Source organism: Zonotrichia leucophrys, chromosome 1A (assembly GCF_028769735.1).
Source record: "Zonotrichia leucophrys gambelii isolate GWCS_2022_RI chromosome 1A, RI_Zleu_2.0, whole genome shotgun sequence".
NCBI lineage: Eukaryota > Metazoa > Chordata > Aves > Passeriformes > Passerellidae > Zonotrichia > Zonotrichia leucophrys.
Window position 1 is genome coordinate 42,464,871 of NC_088170.1, and position 22,810 is coordinate 42,487,680.

At 41.1% G+C, this 22,810-nt stretch overlaps 1 protein-coding gene across 1 annotated transcript in view; it reads left to right on the plus strand.

The window, feature by feature from the left end:
• The first annotated feature begins 14,438 nt into the window (after positions 1 to 14,438).
• Positions 14,439 to 22,810, plus strand: part of APPL2 (adaptor protein, phosphotyrosine interacting with PH domain and leucine zipper 2) — a 29,734-nt gene continuing 21,362 nt past the window's right edge. Inside the window, exons 1-2 of the mRNA XM_064702545.1 lie at positions 14,439 to 14,697; positions 19,370 to 19,468. Coding sequence (XP_064558615.1) covers positions 14,644 to 14,697; positions 19,370 to 19,468 — 153 coding nt within the window. The 5' untranslated portion in view covers positions 14,439 to 14,643. The remainder of the gene's footprint in view (positions 14,698 to 19,369; positions 19,469 to 22,810) is intronic.

The following is a 22,810-nucleotide window of genomic DNA, read 5'->3' on the forward strand; positions in this document are numbered from 1 at the left end:
ATACAGCTACAAATACTCCAGATAGATAGATAGATACTACTGCTACAACAAATTTGTTTAAGGGCTCAGAAAGATGTTTTAGGGGTGTCACAGATACATCAGTATGATCATCACATATGCATCTGACTGATAACTGTCTTCTACAAAAGGACCAGATATAAAGAGCTTCTGCCTGATCTTGCAGTGTGTTCTGAGAAGGGGGTAAAAAAAGAAATCACAATTCTCTTACTGGTTTCCCAAGAAGTACACATTAAAACAAAGCAGCTCCATAAGCAGCAGAGGCAATAACATCCAGTCTCCTATGGATTTTTGGCCTAGGGAGGGACAGCTACATGGGCTCACTGATGTCCACCTCATGACAAGGGTGTAAGATCTCCCTCCTCTGACTCCCTCCTCTATTTTCATGTCAATTGCAGAAAGTCAGTATTTCCAAGGTCTTTGTCTATACCTTCCCAAGAAATTGTCTGAACTGAACAACCAGCTCAAAATTTAATAGGACAGGGCTAATGGGCACATAGGTTTGACCGCACAATTTCTTCACCATCACTGGTCCTACAGCAGACAGACAGTGCAAATGTGTGTAGTTTTCTTCAGAAAAACAAAATCTCACAAAGGTTCAAAACCACATCTTTTTGATAGTCAGTTTTCTGAAATTCACACATTGAAAAATGAACCCTCAGGCCTAGCTTTCAGCACCAAAGCATCAGCTCAAAGAGAATTTTTAGTGGCAGAGTTAAGAAGGAAGAAAGGGTGCTCTGAAAGCAATGCTGAAAGACATCCTCCTTAAGGCCCCATGGTTTTCTAAAGTAAAAAGAAACAAACAAACAAAAAGCTCCCAGCAACCCACACTGACCATAGGCTTGGCACATTTTGAAGTATCTATGAGCGTATTTTTAATATGCAGTTTACATTGGAGGAAGCACTTGTGGTGAGCACAGAAACCCAGTCATGTCCTCACATATTAGAAAAGGCAGCTGGGAGGCAAAATTCCCCTGGAGATGCCTTGACACCGAGCCACTGCCCTGGCCATGAGGAGAAGATATGAGGCTGTGGTAACCTGCAGTGGTAGAAAGGTGATGTTATTTCTAAATGTTCTCACTCCTCTACAAGTTCAGTGTATTGCACACAAGCCAAGCACCCTGTGTGCACAAACTAAGGGCTGCACTATTGTCTACACAGTAAGACAAGAAACTTCCAGCACACCCATCCAAAGCTGGAGTTAGTAGCACTTTCAGGGGACTTATGACAGGAAATGTGATGTATTCCTCTATACAGTGTCTGGGATTGTAATGAGTCAGCCCCTATCTTGGCAGCTCTATTGTACTTGCCTCCTACTACAAATGGGAAGACACATTTTAGTTTCAACTTTACTTGTGTTTTACACTAACAGAGCATTTCACTTCATTACTGAAAATAACTGGTAGCAAAATACAGTCACCTAAGCAAGTTAATTAAATGAACACTTGACATTAAGGGAAGGGAGCGATGTGTTACGTGCATCAGCAAACTCCTGCCATCACACACCCTGTGTATATCATCTCCTCTGAGGAAGACTGGGAGATGTATGGATGTAAATTTCTGTAAGTATTTCAGAAGATGTAGTGGAAAAGGATTTTGTTATTCTTTCCCTAAATTAACAGAAAATTTACCCAGCTGAGAAAACAGATTGATTGATGAGATTATCTAAATCTGAAATTCCAGTGATTTTCCCCTTTTGAGCATTTTTGCTTGTCTGAGTGCTTAAAATCCAAACAATCTGTCTGTCAAGCTGGTATGCAAGTCTATGGAAAGGATTGATGAAACCCATTACTTCTGGGTCCTAGGGAACATCCCTTATTTGCACAATAATATATACTTTCCAAAATCCTTTTTTCATTTAAGTATCCACACAGAAACATTATGTATCCATTATTTCTTTCTAACAAAACTTTTGCTTACAAAAGGTTAGATCTCAGTTTATGCAAGTATAAAAGCAAGACTTTGATGATCCTTGTGCGTCTCTTCCAACTCAGGATATCCTATGATTTTATATTAAAAAAATATAGTGCTAATTAGCATCTTCTGAGTATTTTTTTGAACTGTGTCTCGTAGACATGGCTGTTCTCAAAATTGCAAATGTCCTGAAAATATTGTCAGTTCTTCATCAGTAGTTAGCACCATGAGATAATTTTTTTCCTAATCAAACAGGAATTCAATTTAGACCAAACTTGCCCTGTTTAAGAGGTGCAAGTTGCACTGCAAATATGTGGTCAGAGTTTGCCAGTACAACCACCTTGTTTATGGTTGATTCTCAATTGCATTGCTTTCAAGTTCTACTTCCCATGTTTTCAGGCTACCTTGTATTATGTTTCTCCCTGTCCAACTTTACAGTCTTGCTAGAGCACTGTTGTTTTATAGCTGGCAACCTGGGCTTGTAGGTTTCACTGACTTCTTCAAATATTATGATACAGGATAGATGGCGCTTGTGAACACTTAGCCAGTAAATGACAGAAAGTTACGACTCAATTTCCCAGTAAGCCTGAAAGGATGATTCTTGAAAAATTCTGTAGTCCAAGCCCCAGTCTAACCAAAAAAAAACCCCAACCCCAAAAACCCCCCAACCCCCCCCCCCAAAAAAAAACCAAACAAAAAACCCCCAAATTATTTACATTAATAGAAAGGGGGGGAAATCAAGAACTTCTTTTTACTAAGAAATTCTGATTATACAGACCTTGAAGTTGCTTACTACATGGCAAAGGGAGACATTGAGAAGATCTCTACATTGCTGGGAACATTTAATTCTTAACAAAAAGGGTTGACCAATTTGATTTGGGTTACAGAAGCCAAATGACAGTCATAACAAAACACAGAGGGCAACAAAAGGAAAGAAACCTACAATCCCCCATGTTTCTATACTATTTCCTAATAATGGCTATATTGTGGAAGCACTTGCTTGCACCAAGTGACCCCAACAGTGCAAGGTACTATCTGAACACAACAAGAATGTTCATCTTTGCTGGCAGTCAGAAAGACAAGAAATAGCTGATGGATGAGATAATAGAGGAGCCAAAGTAGGAAGCAGTGAGATAGCATTACTATTTATAAAATGGATGTGCCTAATAAGAACAAAAAAACAACAACAAAAAAATCTATATCAGGTCAAAGGAAAGATCAACCTTATTCAGAATTCTGCCTCTGACAGCAGCTGAAGAGAACATAGGAAACTCATATGGTATGTGCCCCCCAAAGTCTCCCATCATCCAGCATTTACAGGTCACCATCTGCCTGAGGCAGATGTATTTAGCAACCCTTAACACATTCTCTTCTATAAGCTTGTTCCACCAACCCTTGAACACATGTAAGACCCTAGCACCCACAGCATCCTCTGTTCCACCTCCCAGCCACATTGAATTGAAATGAAGATCCTACTTTCGCGTGCTTTGAGCCTGGTCCCTGCCCACTTCAGCTGCTGGTGGTTTGTTCCTTATATCAGGATAAACATTGAATAATCAATTCCCCACCTCACACATTTCTGGCTTTTTGTTCTTCATAGTAGAATAAACACCAAAGAATCAATATACCATATCCCCTACCTTCACCTTTAGTTAGCAGCAGTGATAGCAAGTTGTCATTTTCTGGCAGTTGATCAATAGGTAGTTAGAACACTTTGAAAGAGATTTTCTGTGAAAGGGTTTAGAAACTCCATTCTAGAGACTAGGTTCTGCTAATAATACCAAGTTTATATGACTTGTGCAGGGGAGGGACCCTGCATGGAGGGAGCAGCCACATTTCTTTGCCCCTCATAGACTTACTGTAATCCACGCAGCGTCCCCCCTTGCATTCCTTGTCAGCAATGAGAAAATGTGGTAGAGGGCTTTTTACATGCCACTCAGTCCCTTTTCTGGCTGCCTGGCAGCCCCGCACTCACCATGGGAGTTTTTCAGCGCCTGCCCTACGCTCCTCTGAGCTGGTCTTGCCTCACCTTCAGCTCACACCACAGTGAGTAGCCCACAGATGGGCCAGCTACCATCTAACCTTAAATGATCCACGTGGCATTACTTATCATGCCAGCACAGTGAGGAACAGAATCAAACTGCAAGAATGTAAGGGGAAAAGCAATTTGTCTTTCTCCTTGAAGGGACTGTGGAAAGTTTGTCTTGAATATTTTTTTAAATTAAAATTATGACTCCTTCTGTTATAAAAACCACCACAAAATGGTAGAACATGTATGTTTATAAGGGTTTGTGGAAGCAGACTTAAAAAATATTATTTAAATACCTCACTTTAAAGCAAAAAAATAGTATTTGCCAAAACGAAGGATTTTCTTTCCTCTTAAGTCAAGATTTTAATTTATCTATCTGTTCCTGCTCTCATGAAAGTGACTAATAAAATTCTCACTGTTGGGCCAAATCAGACATGAATTGAGACAAAATCAATGATTTCTCCTAAAAAATCTAGTAAGCAATGAACAAGGAACCCATTGGCCCATCAGTAAGTGCCAAAGAAATGTGAAAATTCTGTTAGTGGATATGCCAGCTTTACAGAAATTTCTGCACCCCCTTCCTCCCCGGTCTCTGACAGAATAAATATCAATTAATTTTGCAATAATTCTTTCTGAATGTGATTGTTGTCCACAGTCATGAAACCCCCTTCGTTTTTAAAAGCTTATGGGGCATATGATTCTCAGCTGATTCACAAAGTAGAAATGGAGCTCAAGATTAAAACATTCAAAGGTATGTTCAGGGAAGAAATGTCGTAATTCAATGCTACTATGCTCACATCAGTGTTATATCTGTTCCTAAAAAGTCTGGATTTTAGCACACAGACCTGAAGAATTGAGCTCAGCTATTACCCCCTCCCTGCAAATATTTCTCTTTAAGAGTTATTTTCAGGTGCCCTTGAAAATAAAAAATGGCCAAATGCTTAAATCGGATACTAAGAAACAGTTTGGAGTCCTTTCTGTGCCCAAAAGGTTGATATATATGATGTATGAGATTCTTCTATTAAAGGTTTCAGAAAAATACAGGAGATAAGTAAGGTTGCTTCTTACTTCTGAGATGCCTGAAGCTTCATTGTACTATCTCAACAAAAAGCCTCCCAAAGCTCTATTCCAGAGGAGAAAAGCATCTTACTCTCTTATTTTAATATACTATGCAGACAGATTAATTTCTTTCCCTGTCTCTCACTTCATAAATTAATTTGCAAGATGCAGCTAAATCAGCTTTTCCAATGACAGCAATACAAAAAACAAATATGAAAAACTGACAAAATGCTAGAGAAAGGACCTTTACACTGTGCCGTCTTGAAGATGTCAGTGCAGCACTGCATCTTCTTGAAACAGTGTGTGCATCACTTCAAGCACATGTGTACCTCAAACACACTTGCTCCATTTGAAAAGCCCAAATTAGTACTCAAGTAGTGCAAGACAACTGCATTTAGATCCATGACAGGAAACTCTCTCTGCCTCAGAACTGTGTATGAGAAAGGCACATCTCTTGTTTTAAGTCTCACACTTTTATTTCAAGAGGCCCCTCTGTACACACAGCTGTTATTTGTGCACTTCTGTGGGAAGATGATATCCCTGCTTTATTATGTTTTATTTTCCTGCACTTTTTCAGATGCCAGTTCTTCCTGTGTTGTTCATATAAATTTCCATTACAGTTTTCCACACATAAAAATTGCTTTTGCCCTATATTGGTAATGATGCCAACCAGCACAGTCTCTGCCCTGTTTTTGTATGCAGTGTGCCTGAAGACTATCGAAGCAGCAGACACATCCTCACAACAAAAAATGTCTTCATCAAAGCTGTATATTTATCTACCTCTGCTTAATTAACGTCTTAGTTTTGAAAACTTAGGGAAAATTTGCTAGTCTTTTTAGAGTAGCTATTTATAATTCACATGGACTGTGACTTTCATAACTTGCAAGTGCCATTTAATTGAAATAATAGAATTCTGCTTCAGCAAATACCAGCCAGACTAAGAAAAGATAAATGTACATCAAAACGGCACCTCTCTATATAAATATGGGTTTAACACAAGAAGATGCTAACAATTTTGATTAATCAAAACTTCTGTTATACTCAGCATACAGTAAACAGAAGTTCTTACCATTAGCAATATGGAAGCAGTGTGTGTTAGGTCATTAAAAAGAAAAAGGCACCCACAAATACCGAGTACATATTGTGCTTTGGTGACTTTTAACACACAGAATGTAAGTTCTTGACAGATAAAGTACTAGCAATTTTTAAGCATTTAAGGATGGCTCTTGTATGCATAATTTCAAATATTTGTAAGAGCAGAATATTTGTACCCATGAAATAAAACCAACTGTAAGCAATCCATAGTAGTTATATGAGGTCCTCACATGATGTTCTCATAGGAGGCATCCTTTCAGTACCTATATAAGGGTGACAAACTCCTCTCATGTATATTAATAAAGATTAAGAAATTCACCCTTGTTAAACACAGACTCAGCTTTTGGAGTCCACAAATAGAGGCAAATGGTAGAGACAGACAAAGAAATTGACAGTTTGGGAATTTCTGCATTAAATACTTTATCTAGTTTCATTTATTCCAGGTTTAACAGCAAAGTGGAGGCAGCACACCCAAACCATCTGTTCCTTAATATATACCTGGAATTACTCCCAAAACACTGGTATTTTGTTTATTAGTATTTGCATGGCATTTCAAAATACATGACTTGGGGCTCCTAAAATGCACAGAATTGTGTGAAAACAATGAACATAGATTAAAATAATTGCTGTGGAGATTTAATTCTTTGATTTCTGACAGTGAGCATTTAGGATTCAAGGACTTGCTTTTCTCTTTCCTCCAGAATGAGATGGGCCAATCCCAAATCCCTTCCATCTCATAATAAGAAGAACATGTCACTTAGGGAAGGTCTGATGGGGGGCTGACAGCCTGGTAGCCCCTCACAGCAAACCCGTCCTAGAAGGCTGAGACATGGTAAAACCACAGGTGCTGGCTGCAACAGTTCCGATGTACAACAGCAAAAACAAGAAGAGATCTGGACTCAAACCTAACAATGACCAGAGCACTTATTTGAAACAAAGACACTCTTTTTTGATTTAGTTTTCAAAGTACTGAACATTGCTCCATTTGGCAAGGCTACAACACAATGTAAATCAAATCTAATAAAACCTCTGAAATTCTGTATGCACAAGCAGTTCTGTTCAGGGGAGCGATGAAAAACCCTGGCAACTTCTCTTCTGTCACAGATTTCTTTCAAAACTTTTAAGTTAGCTAAAACACAGATGAGAACATTTCCCATTGCATTATTATTCATGTTCTCCCAGTAACAGATATGATACTGCTCTTTTCGGAGGGCTTTTTTTCTTTTTGCTATTTCACAGAAGTGGGATTTGAGAGGGTGAAAAAATAATTAGAAACCACTGGTCCTTTCTGAGAAAAAACTATGCACATTACTAGGTGCTGTTGACTCTAACAGCAGTACATGCTGTCTGCATGCTTCACGCTTCAACTGAGAGATAGTTGCTGACCTAGGATCTTGGAAGCACTTACGTTTACAGAGTGTTTAAAGATAATGACTGTATGTGACTCTTGAACTAAATGTTCTGGTTTTAAAATGTGAAAGAAAAACAAGGAAAAGCAATATGTTATCATAAATGAACTTGAAAGAACTGAGAAACTATTTAGTGATCCAGCCAACATTTATATGCCTGATTAATTTCCAGGAATCTGACAGGCTAAACACAAGTTTCTAAGTTTGCAGGACTGGAGCTGGGCTGTCAAGTCCACAGGTAACATGTGGCGTTGTTGCAGGGTTACAAACCGCCTGCCTGCATGGCAAATCACATGATGGAAAGCAAAAGGATGGAGCAGCTTCTCAGCTGCAAGGCAAATTCTGCACAAGTTCAGGTGCTTGAGCAGTCACATATCGTGGGCATTTTATAGCCCAAAGAGCTGGCCATAGCCTGGTGAGATTCACCTTGCTTGTACCTTGCTCACAGTGACCTTTATCCAAGGAAAATATTGAGAGAGCTTTGCCAACTGGAAGACTTATTTTGCTAACAGCTCCGCTGTCAGCCTCCTAGGGGCTGTGCTCTGTCACCCATGCTGTAAGGGCAACACACCTCTGAAAAGACACTCCAAGAGCTACAAAGCTGCAAAAGGCAATCACAATGTGTAGCTTGCAACCGCTCCTATAATGATTCAACTCTGCTCCCCTCACACTCCTCCCTGGCCCTTCCTAAAGCAAGTCACCAGCTTGCCACAGCAACAGCCCTGCATCCAGCAGCAATGCTGGACGGAGTGCTCAGTGCACATGCTGCAGCATTCCAGCTGTCTGGCAAGCCCCTCATTTGCAGCAGTAGGTCCAGTCATATGATAGGAAAGGGTTCCCAGTATTTGGCTTTCTCCAGACAGCAGAAGAACTTCTAAGCAGCCGCCACAGGAAGAAGAATTGGAAACATCTGATCCTGTGACAGTGGAAGCATCTGAGCACTGTGGAGGAACCCAGAGCTCTGGGGTGAGAAGGTTCCTGCTGAGCTAAACTGGGGGTGCACAGACCTGCTGCCTGGGCAGCAATGCAGCACTGTATTTTCCTTGTACAACTGTACTTGGTTGGGTACTTGTGCTCCTGACATTGTCTCAGCAGCCTGCTGGGAGGAGTCACTGCCCAGCAGGAAACAAACAGATTGTGGTATCTGTGCTATTTGGGTACTGCCTAGCGTTTCCTTAATGCTTTCTGTATCATCCTCTGGGGGTTTTTGCTGTTTCTCTAAAAATACAAAATGACATCCTATTGCACCACCACATCCTGCTCTGCCTTTGCCCTGGGCAGCACAGACAGGCCCTGCTCAGGGGGGAAGCAGGCAGGAGAGCTGTTTGGGGCTTCTGTGGTCTCCAGCAGCCTCAGTTATGTACCCAGACCCTGTTGTGCTACATGGTGTATGGAGAACAAAAAGAGTCCAAACAGAAAATAGGAAGACCAAAAAGGATATAATTATGCTGGCAAACTTTTGTGGACTTCTAATAGGCCTTAAGGTATGTTCTGCTACATATAAATGTTAAGACATTATCAGTCAGCTTTTTTTTAGCCTAACCAGCCATAGAAAAATTAACAAAAGTGAATCAAAGGGAGTGATCAGAATTAAGACCACATGAACTTTTCAGTTGTGTTCAGAAAGAAACACAAAAGTACAGGGCTTGATTGGTTCATGTGATCTCATGATAAAAAAATTAGACCAAGAGCTGGCTTTAGACACAGTAAGGGCATTTGCTTCTGATAATTGTATTGATGTTGCAAAGACTAAAAAAGCAGGTTCCCTCTGACACTGAACTGACAGTCTTTTCTGCAGATCCAGCCTGCACTTGAATGTGGTTTTCTGACTTTTGGTAACCTTTATTTCTAACAGGTTATTTATTGGCACTTGATAATCATATGTCAGGCATTGGAGGTCTCATATTAATGTAAAGAATCATATTGGACATGCATTTCTTTGATGAAGTACCTGTATCATTCTTTCTGTCACTTCTTGTATTTCATCCAAAGATTTTTCACCACTTCTCACACAGCCCTGAACTCTATTGGACCATCACCTGAAGCAGGTTAGGGAGCAACATATACCACAAAAAGCACAGCTAGGAGGAGGAAGGAGCCTGTGCATTGAATTTGCACTGCAAAACCATAAAACTTTTAGCTTAAAATATTCCACTAATTCTCCAACGAACTACCCGCTATCTCATGTTCCTGTTTCTTGCAATGCAAATGCAAACTGTTAAATCAGATGCCCTCCATCAGACAGGCCCCCAAACAAAATGTCACGGCAACACTATCCAAGCCCCACACAGCGCAGGGCAGGGCAGGCATGGAGGAAGTGGTGGCAACACCTCTGACTGGTATTGCCATCAGTGACTCCAGCATTTGAAACCATATTTTTATTCTGGATCTGGGGGGAGACTGCTGCTGTGCTTGGTTACAGGAGGACACTTAATTGTCCTTAAATTACATGAAATAAAGATGGTAGTTATACCCTTCACCTTCAATGAGGTTTTAATTAGATTCATCCCACCAGCCAGTCCATCTGTGCATGTCCATTTTGGCATATTAGTAACATGTTTAATGGAAATAAACAAAGCCATGTGTTTTATGTTAAAACAAAGAAAACGACCTCTTGGTCACAAAGCAATTCATAATTTCAGTGGAATTTTATTTCAATTCAGTATTACGGGTCATACACAAAATCACAAGATACTCGTTTCCTGTGTATCCGAGAGATGTCCAGTACATCAAATGTCCTAGTATTAATTTAACCAGTAATTTATTCAGATACTATTAAAAAAATTGTTTTGGGATGCTTCTGATAGTGAAAGTACTAAGAGTCCTTTTCACATCTTTCACTTGTATTCATTTGAAGCAATTTATTGCTACTATTATATAACATATACTCTGTATTTATATATAAATTTATATAAAGTTGCACAACTTATGGTAAATTATTACATGTCTAAAAGTCATCTGTAGTTCAAAGATGTGTTACTGAGCACAAAGAAGAATATGAGACACTTTGTTGAAAGCATAAATATACTCAGCTGACTTAGCAAATATGTGACTACCACACCACTGCTTGGAAATTTCTTGTAAAGTATAAGGTATGAAGCCAAAAAGGAAGCATAATGCAATAAGTTCTTTAAAGATATAATGGAACATATGAGAAAGAGAGCACAGTGCACTATGACTTAGTCTGTAACCAGTCTAACCAGAAAAAAATAATTGCAGTCAGCTCTCCATTAATACTGGGTGGATTATCAAATTTGGAAATAAATTAGGCTAAGGATGCACAACAGCTGCCTTGCTTCCAAACAGTCCAATTAAAGCTGGCAGGGCTTATTAACTCAGGCACAGCACCATCCAGGCTTGGCGCTGCTGCTTCCAGCCCTGAGCTGGTGCTGGGCAGTTAGGGGGAAAGCACTTGGGCAGACTGGAAGCATGGCACTGACACCTTCCGTCCTGCAGAAGGCACAGTCCCAGCTGCCACCTCACACTGTGGTCCTTCCTGTCCTGGAACACAGCCAGACTTGACTGGCTGGTTACCAAGGGATTTTCCTGACCATCCTCAAACAGGAACAAGACTGTTCTGTGTAAAACCCCAATTTTAGGTTTGAAGATTCACCAGTTTCTGTGGACCTACAGTAATACTGGAAGATTTTATATCATTTTGCGAAGAGATTTGTTAGGAAGACAAATCTTGAAATTCCAGATGGATTCAAACTTTCTTCTTTCCTTTAAAATTGATCATTCTCCCAACTATGAGATTTTTTGGCTACTGTCAGGCTTTCGCTGGAAGGAAGCATCATCTTTTCTTAGAAGTAGGATAATTAGTTTATGTAATAAATTACTTCATACTCAACTCTCAATTATTTATTGATTTTACTTGATACTATGATCTCTTGCTAGTTTTGTAAGCAGTATGGATCACTTTAATTGTAGTTTTTCTGAGGTTTTTTCCCTAAAGTTTTCCCACTCTAGGAGCCATTTTCCTTAACATGATTGAGTCATCTGTAGGTTATAGAATACACACATGCAAATTAATTGAGTTGCTTCCTGAAGTGATCCCAAGCTCACTTCACACTTCCGTGGCAGGTCTTTTGAGCAGTCAGGTGACTGATTCTGGGTACTGTGCCTACTGTTTCCCTGTTCTCTTTCCTTATGTTCAGTGTTCCCAGAATGGCTGTAAGAGTGCTTTTCAGTCAGCGTGACTTTTTGTAGTAGTTGAGTATATTGCATTCAGTACCTGGATATAGAACATGGAAACTCAGGAAATCCAGAAACTGTTTTCTTGTGTCAAAGAATGAATCACCTCTACCCAAAGGACTGCCCGTGGACAAGGCACTTAAATTCGTTTTATAATACTGCTAATGCTGCATAAATAAATTGTTGAAATGTTTGGTGGTGGTACTGTGGGTTATTTTAATTCTTTTAGAAACATTATTTGGAGTTACCAAAACTGAAGAATAATTCTTAAGACCCAATAAAACCAAGTGACTGTGAAATTAATTTCAATTCCTAATAGGCAACTTTTGAAATTCAAAACCAGCTGGACTGAATTGGTAAAGTTCAAAACAAACATTTTTTCACTATAAATAAGCAATCTGCCAAGTTTACAGCTGTGTAGGAAATGATACAACAAAGAATGACAACTAGTAAAAAACATCACCCTTCAGTAAGTTAATGAAGTGTTTTTTCGTTTTATTTAAATAAAACCAGTAGAACCTGTTCTGGAAATAACTATTCTGAACTTTGGAATGACAACAGGTTTCCACTCTTGAACCTCAGACTAAACAAAGACATCAAAAAGAACACAAAACCTTCCAGGTTATTGCAGTGATGTGAAATAAAACCACAAACCACCTCAACGCTTTCCTGGTGAAGGAAATACTTCAACTCAATGGGTAAGAGCTGTTGCTGAACTATTTCAAGACAAGAGGGGGAAAGGAAGAAGCAAGAGTTATAACTAAAACTAAGTATTTGGGAAATATTAAAAAATGCCCTGAAAGTACTTTAACAGATACAGAAAATCTGATGCAGCATGGTTTTCTTGTTCTCCATTAATGTCAAGTAATGCTTTCAAAATCTCTAGTGAAAGAAAAATAAGACTTAACACAGACTGACAAAATTGGCTCAAATGTGATCTCAGAGTCTTAAGCCTAATGCCTAACTGGTGTCCTATTTCATATTCTGTAGAAAAAAAAAAAATCTCTGGCCTCTTTTCACCACTCTAAAGTTCTCTGAAACATTATTATGATAAATATGTATCTATTTTTCTTTTCTCTTTGTGTAAATACATACTGTAATCCATGGTATTTTTGGTATTAGCTAGAGATTTTTATTATGGTTCAGTGTCCTTATTCAGGCAGGAAAAAGAACTGAATGTGAGACCTCTCTTCTTACTCAAAGGCCTGGAACAGGGAGTCCAGCTTCAGGACTGGTGGAGCAGTCCCACTGTTATGGCATGGCACATTGGGTTAAAGGTCCCGTCACAAGCTTCAGAAGCAATACCAATCAATGTCAGACACACAGAAATACTGTAGCCGAAATTGCAGGGTTCAGTAGTCTTTCTCATACATAATTAAGCAAATAATCATCTAGCCAATCTGCAAAAAGTCTTTTAATTAGGAAAAAAAATCCTCAATCTTTATTAGCAATCACCTTGTCATATAAAATGTTTCCTATAGCTTAAGAACAACAGAAGTGGAAAAATCCACTAGGATTTAGATGCAAAAAGCTGGTCAATATTAATGTTTGGAGTTCTTTTACAACACAAGCTGCATTTTTTAGAATTTTCTTCTTTTAATAGAGGCCAGCAATATGAGTTATCTGAAGACTGTGAAATTTCTTCGAAGATGGTATCATCTTAGAGCCAGTATGGTTGTTTGCATATTATTTAATTAGCAGGATTCTTCCTGAAGTCTTCAGAAGTGGGTTTTTGTTGTTCGGGTTTTGTTTTGTTTGTTGGTTTTGATGTTGTTGTTGTTATTTTGGGGGTTTTATATTTTGTTTGTTTGTTGGTTTTTGGGTTTTGGTTTTTTTTTTCCTTAAATGAGATTCTGGATTTGAGTATCTCCATTTTTATCTAAAGCCACACTGGAGCAACAAAAGCTACAGCTGACAAGAATGGAGCAACTTCCCTACAAGATCTGTAACCCTGGACTTTTGGAGAAGCTAAGGTACCTAAAAGCAATGGACACCCTTCAAAGGCATGTACATAATCAAATAAATATCAAGCTGTGGTTTCTTTGCAAATATTAATTTTGTTTAACTAAGCATCCAAATTAATGTCTAAATGCTGAAGTTATCCAACACAATTAAGACAGCATTAGGACCCATAAAAACATAGCTCAGTACATGAACGACTAGTAACTCAAAATGCATCCCTTCCAACCCCCCAAGTGTTATGGGGTTATGGTGATATGGGCTATGGCTGTGCGGGGATTTGCCTGTTTCAAGCACAAGGTCTCACAGTTTCACTTGCAGAATTGTCCATGCACAAGAACAAACGCAGATGCCACAAAGGAGGGTCACTGATAAGCAAGCGGCTGTGTGATGCCAGAAGTGTCCCTGCCGCGCACCTGAGGAGAGCACAGCCAAGGGCTCACCAGCAGCTGGGGATCCCCAAGCCCCACGAGCTCAGGCTGGAGGAGCTGATCTTCCCCTGGTTTTTATCACACCCACGCGCCCTCACAACCTCTCTCAGCTGAGGGGGCATCCGGGGCCGCTGCTGCGTCCCTCGTCTCGCCACGGAGCTGCGGGAGGCCGCCCCGAGCCGCCCTCCATCGGCGCCCTCCATGCCGCGGCCCGCAGAGCTGAGGGCGGCAGGACGCCTCCCCCCCGCGGCGCTCCCCGTGACTCGCTTCCTCCGCCGACGGGAACTGGGCGGAGTGAGCGGCCCTGGCCCCGCCAGCGGAGTCGTCTGGGCGTGCCCAGTGCGTGCAGAGCGCCGCGGCTGCCTCCGCGGGGACGGGACGGGACGGGACGGGACGGAGAGGGAGAGAGAGAGGGAGAGAGGGAGAGGGAGGAACGGACGGACGGACGCACGCACGCAGCCGAGCCCCGCCGCCGGGGCGTGCCTGCGCTGCGCACCCCGCTCCTGCCAGGGCTCCGCCGTGCTGCAGCGCCAACATGCCCGCCGTCGACAAGCTCCTGCTGGAAGAGGCTCTGCAGGACAGCCCGCAGGTAGCGGCCGCTGCCGGGACAGCCCGTCCGTCCGTCCGTCCGTCCGTCGGTGTGACGCACCTGAGTGCTCGGTGCCGGCGGGTCTGGTCGGGCTGGGGTGGGCTGAGAGCAGGCGAGAGCCGGGGAGAGGGGTGCCGAGAGCGGTGCGGGGGGATGGCGCGGCGGGCCAGGAATTGGTCGGGGCGAGCTGAAGTGGTCGGGGCGAGCTCGGCGGTCGGAGCCGTCGGGGAGCGGGGATGCGCTGAGACGCGCGGGCGGCAGCCGTGCGGCCGTGGGGGAAGTCTGGTGTCCTGCGGGGCGTTCGTCGGGGGAAAAGCAGGCAGAATCTGCTCCTCGGCGTCCCCCAGCGCGGGGGACAGTGCGCCCGTTCTCCTCACCGCCCTTAGTGAAACTGCTGTGGCTTTTTCCTCGTACCGTCCCGTCTGGGTGTGCGCTTCATGGCTATAAATGTTGCCTGGAACAGCCGAGATGTGTCGGGGAAGGACAGGTGGGCTCGGTGCGCTGGCTTCCCCCGAAGGGAAAAGACACCTGTGCGCAGTGAGTCACCTTGCCCCCGTGGCAGAATAGGCTGGAGGAGTGTCACCACCAGCGTGCCTGATCCTCAAGGGCCGCAGTTCCCATATAGGAGCTTCCATGAGGATAAGTGAGGCGGATACCATCGAAGATGACCTCCTTTGAAGGGGTGTGAGGAACGAAAAGAGGCGGTCGCCTTCCCTTTCCTTCCCGAGTGCGGGCAGGGGAGGATATTCCTCCTTTGGCCCCAGCGTCCCGTGCCCGCCGCCGGGAGCCGCGATGTGCCGCAGCTGCACAGGGCACCCCTGGCACTGTGGAAGCCCCCCCGAGAAGAACATGCCGTGTCTTGATGTGTTCAGGGGCTGGTTGAGTGGAAGAGAGAAGTAACAGGAAGGGGAAAGAATGGAAATTCATCCGCTGGGGGATGTGGAAGGTGTTTTGGGGACAAAGTATGGTGTGGAACGAGATACAAAAGTAGTTGGTGAAGCAGGGAATAAACAAATGAGGGCAGGGTGGATCAGTATGGGTGCAGCTCCCAGGTAAGCCTGTGTTGTAATCCTAAGTCGTGTGCTGATGGATCAGGAGGAGGAATGACTGGGTAAGCTGTAGAGCAGATTGCTCCAAGGTGTTACAGAGTCTGTCATGAGACATTTTGGAGGAAAGATTGGAAATGCACTTGTCAGGACTTAGTGAGCTTTGGGTCTTAATTGCCTCATTTTATCCTGTTTTTTTGGTAATTTCATGAAATCTCATTCTAGTAGGAAGGATTTCATCATCTGTTTGATGTGGCGTGTTTGTAATCATCCTTAGGAATTTTAAACTCTGGGCTGGAAGAAGTGTTGAGTAATGTGATGTTACACCAAAGTCAGCCCTGCTTGGAGCAGAGGTTTGGACAAGGTGACCTACAGAGTTCCTTACCAGCCTGAACTTTTCCATGTTCCACAGTTTACCAGAATGTACCAGATTCATTATGGGTAGTTAGTAACATTTTTAGTGTTAAACTACCCACTGTGTCCTAAAGCTGAAGAAATTGACATGCAGGAGAAATGAACTAATTTACCTCTTCAGTCAACACTTCCCTCAATGATAAAAAATATAACGCTGACTGAAAGCAGCTGAACAATGCAATGAACGGAATTTGGAGGTCATCATCTTTCCTGTGTCCTGAAATGAAAGCTGTCAACGTCTCCTTTGCAATCACTGGAATACCGGGCAATGCATAAACCTGGGTATTGCCAGGATGTTTTACCCTGATTTGGTCATTGGTTTTTCTTCAAGCTCTGCAGCTTTTAGCGGGGGTGACGTTTAATTTTTATAATGGCCCAGTGTTGCTAAAATATATTATTGTCATGCAAGGAAGAAGAAGCGGGTTTTTTCAATCTTTTATATTTTTATTATTTTTTTCACTGGGGAGAGCTTTAGATTCACAAAATCAAGGCAAAAAATTAGTCTCTGTTCCACAGAAATAAGCAGCATAGCATTTTATAGGATCAGTTACTTCCGGAAGAAGGAGCCTGATTCTGTCCTGCTCTCTGCAGTTACAGGAGTGCAAAGGGATGGCGAAATGAGGATATAACCTCACTTTGCATAATCTGTGGGAAGTATGTGATTTACATGCAAGACCGAGGAGAATTAGCCAAAGTTATTTCTTCATCAGATTTCTGGAACTTGATTTATCTCTCCCCATCAGTACAGTACTTTTGTCTTGATTTGTCTCCAGACACTGGCTGAAACAAGCCATAAGAAGTGTCTTAATTTTGACATGTTTGGCTACAAAATACAGAAAAATTTATGTCAGCAGTCATGCTAAAATCAAGGGAAGTACTTACATGAAACTAGAATTTTTTTTTCCTGTCCTTGCAGACATTGAGACAATGTTGTGAATAATGGAGCCTCCTAAATGTTAGCTTAATATTTGGATTACTGATTTCTTTCAGCAGAATTAGCTTCTATTCCAATATTTGTCAATACAGCAAGAAAGAAAATACATACATGCTAGTATTTTGTTACAGTGATTTCATGTGGTATTCTTAAATGTTAAAGTTTCCAAGAATAACTTCCAAACTGTCTGAATAATTTATTGTTTTTATTAGTTTTGAACAATGTGACAATAACAGAGGCCAAGACTTTCAGAAGTTGGTTCCTGGAGCTGTTCTACCTCAAACCGTATTTAGACAAATGAAAAATCTGAATCTGCAAAAATTCAGTAAAATTTACAAATGCAGCTGACATTCCTGTATTTGGGAACCTTTTCCAGCAGGCAGAAGTATGTGATTTGTAGCCTGCTTCAGGCAATTTCTTTACAACCTTTGAATTTTGGCTTGAGATTTGGCTTGTTAAACATTGTGTCAAGTTTTATAATTTTTGCTTTTCCCAGATTGATTTTTTAACCATCTTTGTACCCTGTACTTTTTATGTGCCATTGTAACACAAATTGAGTACTGCATAGATACAAAATAGCTTGTTGACATTATTTTGCTTTACATCATTGAAGGTAAAACATTTGAAACCAGATATTTTTAAAAATCAATATATTTGCAATTACTGAAATAATATGTTAATGTGGAAGACACTCAAAATCGTGCCCCTGTCCTTACAGGGATGTTCTGTACAAAGGTGCTTTAAACATTTGGGTTCATGCTATAAATTTCATTGACTTGGACTTCCCTTCATTCTCTGGTTTTTATGTTCACTTAATTTGAGAACAATACTTTGTAATGCATATTCCCTTACATGCTAGGATCTCAAACTAGCTTCCCAAACTGCCAGCATCTCTCAGGTAGGGGGTGTTGAAGCAGCTCAACACATCAGCCAGGTGAACTGTTGAGAGCTTTTAAAGCTGCTCATAGGAAGAAGGTTCTGAAAAGAACCTAAAGACTGACTCCCAGGTCATGTATTTTAACCACTGACCAGCACTGGTTTCTGACTTGGATACTTCTCAGCAGAGATGAAATCATAGTCAGTCATAGGCCAGAATTCTTGAAGGATGCTGGTGTTGAGTTTTCCAGGATGAATAAGGTCTGGGCAGAGAGTTTTGCATAGAAGAAAAAATGCCTTGAAAAATGCACGTGCCTTCTGTCAAAGTAGTGGATTATCTTAAAACTTTGAAAAATTTCCCAAATTTGAATCAGGTACATTAGAGATTCCTGTAAGAGGGGGATAAATAAAGGCCTTGCTCTTTTACAGGACTGACATGTTTATGAAAGTATTGGAGTTTGTGTGCCCCTCATGTAAGCAGATGAAGCTCATTAATATCATAGGGCTTAGCTGTGCAGATGGAGAGACATTTCCAGTTAGCCTCTAGTAGATTGGATTTATCAAAGCTAAGACTAAATATGGATCATGAGTTTGTTAAAGAGACAATCTTTCCTCTTTAATTATTGTAAAGATCTAGCAAATTTTAGAGCCTGGCATTATTCTGAAATATCTTTTTTATCCTATCTTGGGAGCTGTGTCAGCAACATAATTCTTTATTCCTGACAATTCAATCAAAAAAAAACCAAGGGAATTTCTGTCTTTTAAGATAACACAAGTTCTTCCTTCCCCTTCCTGCTTGCTGGCTAAGATGAATTAGTAGAGTGAAGAAAGTACAGGGTATCTCTGAGTGGGTGTATCCTTGTGTGCCTCTTGGAGATGAACACTCAGTTGTTTGGTCCAGTGACATCAGCTTGCTTTGGCCAGGGCCCCTTAAGAGTTGCTCAGGACAGTGGGGAGTGAGTAACAGAGTGTAAATTATCTCAGTGGAAAGGGGTGCTTTCAATGCAGTCTGACACTGGAGAAGTAAAATGAGCAAGCAGTGGTGTTTGACCCCCAGTCCTTAACAGGGTTTGAATTACTGTTGTCAGGAAGATATTCAGGATTTTTTACATCCCTGATTATGGACTATTGGAAGGACTGCTAGTAGGAGCAAGAGCCTGGGAGTTGTGATGTGGCTCTAGCATTTTATTAGTTTGCATCCTTGTGCCTCAGTTTAGCATCCATAGTAAAAGAACCTATTTCCGCATGTTTAGAGATTCTGAATAAACAGAGTTATGCAAGTCAAGGGCATATTATTTCTGATCGTTTTTTACTTTTTACTACCATCTCTTTGTAGTTGTTTAATTCTTTTTAATATTTCTGCTTAGGACTGAAAGCTTTGCTTTTTTTTCTTTTATTGAAGACTCGTTCTTTGCTCAGTGTCTTTGAAGAAGATGCAGGAACCCTTACAGAATACACAAACCAGTTGCTTCAGGCAATGCAACGAGTCTATGGTGCTCAGGTAATTTTTCATTTGTATTTCTTTTGTTCTATCTGGAGTAGAAGATAAATTGCTATTATGATGCTGTTATTTACATTAGAGTTGCTAAGTACATGCTTCTTATGTAGTTTAAGAGGAGTTGTGTGTGTTTTTCATCTGATAGCTCAACCTCTTCCTGCCTTGATGCTCAGAAAAGTAGTATTCATTTAAAAAAAAAAGTTCTTTATTTTGTCTGCAAACAATTAATCAGAGGGAAACTGTGTTGTGTCCTTACCTTATGGTACATTGGGAGGCCAGCCTTGGCAAAATTGCTTGCCAAAATGCAGACACAATTCCCAGGTCTGCACACTGACTTTAGGCACATAACTTTGATGCTGTGTCTCAGCTCATGAAGGGAGCTGCCCATGTCCATTGATTACAGAGCAGATGTGCACTTTGGGTCATACTAAAGTCAAGTGCCTAGAGTAGTTGTGAAAGAAATTAGCAGGAGCAGAAAAAATAACATTTTCTAGAGTGTTTACATGACCTAGATGACTAAATCCCTTTGAAAGTAAAACCTGTAAGAGAAATTGCATGCAGTGCTTTGGAAAATGTAAATCTGAGTGATTTTCCGTGAAGCTGATTCCCATGCGCATAAAATTAGGTGCTTCAAAATTCCATATCTGGGTCTTTAAAGACATACACAGTGTCTCGGGGAAGTTTTGCAAATATTTATGTAGGTTAAATTCCTGAGTTCACTAGAAACAACTTTTCTGTTCTTAAACCAGTAAATCAGAGCCCGCAGAGAGATTAAGAGCTGTGGGGTATTTTGAATTTCCCTGAGGAGTGTGTGATCTCTACATTATTAGAAATCAGCTCAGCTGTAAGTCTTGCTATAAGCAAGGTATATGTCCATTTGATGGGATTGCTCTTTGGATGACTGATAGTTTGACCTGGAGGAACAATTTGCCCAGGATCTGGCTGCCTGCACCTGGATGAACCAGCTTTGGAGAGCTTCCACAGTCTCCACATCTTGGATGTAGTGCAAATGCAGAGCAGACAGAGGTTTGCAGCACAGCTTAGGTACATAGGAAATTATGCAGGACATGGCCAAGGGCTTGAGAGGTAGCATGAAATCAGCACTAAAAGTCGGGGATAGGCATTTTGGTAGAGTCACTGTGCTTTAAGAGTTACAAAGAGTGTGGGCATGTTGTGTGGTAGGAATCTGACAGCAAAGACTGGGTAGGATTGAAATGGATGAAGAAGGGAATCAGGAGATAAATCTGATTCTTAATGTCCACCCTGAGGGCTTCATGTCCCTTTCCACTGCTGATGACATTTTAGGATGGCATTTTAGGAAGTGGTTGCTCTATGTGATTCCAGAAAAAAAAGCGCTTTTTCTGCTTTTCTTTTCCTCTTCCTTTTGATCTTGGTTTTTAGCCTTCTCCATTTCTGTTTCACCATAATTACATTTCCTTTTTCTTCTCATTGTCTCAGTACATTTACCCATCACTGTTTTGCAGTACTACTGAGTCTACTTCATTTTTCCAGCACTTTTTCACCACTTCTTTCCTGAACAGATGTAAGATGTACTTTAGTTTGATGTAAGTATTCAGTTGCTTGTGACTATTTGATATAAAATCTGATTCTTTAAAATAGGTCTTTGGAGTTTGATGCAGTTTTGAGATGTAGAAATAGAAGAGTAATGCTGAATTGCCTACTAAACATAAAGTTAGTTATTGACAGTTAAGAAAAATGTATGTGGTATTTCTTGGCTGCCTAATCACAACTTGAGAGAAAAAGCACTTTTGTTGATATGTTATCTGGGCCTCAATAGCAGCATATTAGCAAATGTTACCAACCCTGTAAAAGCTGAGTATTGCGAAGCCACTTTCTGAATTTGCCTTTTTATTTTCATGACTTAAATTTTGACTCTGCAAAGCCAAATTTTCTCTTTGCAAAGTCATTGTCATCTCCTGCTCTGATTGCCATGTCTGTAAGGTAGGAATTACAGTTACTGATCTTCTTTAAAGCAGTGGCCATAAAATGACTGGGATCACAGTCAAGGCAGTCAGACAAAGCATCAGTGGGTTGTACTAGTATCCAGTACTGAAAATTCTGGGTTTATGCCCCCTCAAAACACTTATGACTGTTTAAAAAAAATGTTAATTTTGTTTTCTTCCATAGTTTTTTCTGAACTTTAACATTTCCCAGATGTTTTAACCATGTTTTCAACATTTTTTTGGACTAGCTTACTAGAAATTTGGTGTTTCTTCTGATGGAAACTCTGATTTTCATGTTATTCAAGCCACTGTAGCTTGTGATCAAATAACAATAGTTAATGGCTCTCTAGAGATTCAGTGCAGAGTCTCAGGGGAGTAGCAATTAGTACCAACTGCATGCTGTCTCTAGCTGTGTCAAAACACTGCTCTGTGTGGAGAGCCACACTAAATTTGTAAAGTGACAGCTCAAACTGCTTAATGCACTTTGATCAGTGCATTTGAAAGGAGTGTGAAAAAGAAATACTTGCCCTTATTGTAAAAATAAAAACGTTTAGGAAAATAGGAATCCTTTTAAACATCTTTTCAGACTTACGTGTGTTCAAGCAGGACTTTTAAAAGAGTGTAAGGAGGGATGTGCAACATCCTGTGTAGCAGTGGCTCTGTTGCCTGGGCCGCAGCTGGGTGATGCATGGAAAGCAGATTGCCTTGGCTGCAAGGCCCTCAGTGCTTTACAAGCCTCTGGTTGCCCTGCAGGATGAGGACAGTGCTCTCACCTCCTGGGCACCCACACCACATGGGATCAGGTGGTAACTCTTCAGTGCAAAAGAAGCTGTGATGCTGCAAGGTAGATGCAGTGTGTGATGCCCTGATTAAGAAGTCACAGGACCTGAAAGTGGCACTAGGGGAGTGAGATTGCCCTGATGCCCTGATTAAGGAGAAGTCACAGAACCCAAAATTAGCACTGGAGGAGTAAGGCTTGTTGATCTGGCAAACCAATGTGATTAAATACAGTGAAGCATTTTTATATTCATCAAATAAACCACACCTGTGTGAGTACATACTTCCTTTTGTAGATCTCCCAGCTGTGCTGTAGTACTCTGGAATAGTTACTGCAGTAGTGGTCTTATACAGGAGATCTTCCTTGCAGAGTTTATTCTTGTAGTGCTTCCTTCTTGTGTGCAAGCCCTGATGTTGCATCTGGCATTACTGCTGATTTCTGTGAATGTTGTGTTTGTCAGTCTGGATATTTTATTACCTGAGCAATATTATAATGCAGCAGCAAGCAAGGACTGTTAGAAAATTTAATTTGCTGAATTTACAATGCTGAGATTCTTGCAATAGTGTATGAGCAAAGTGTGCCCAGTTTACCTTCCTGACCACT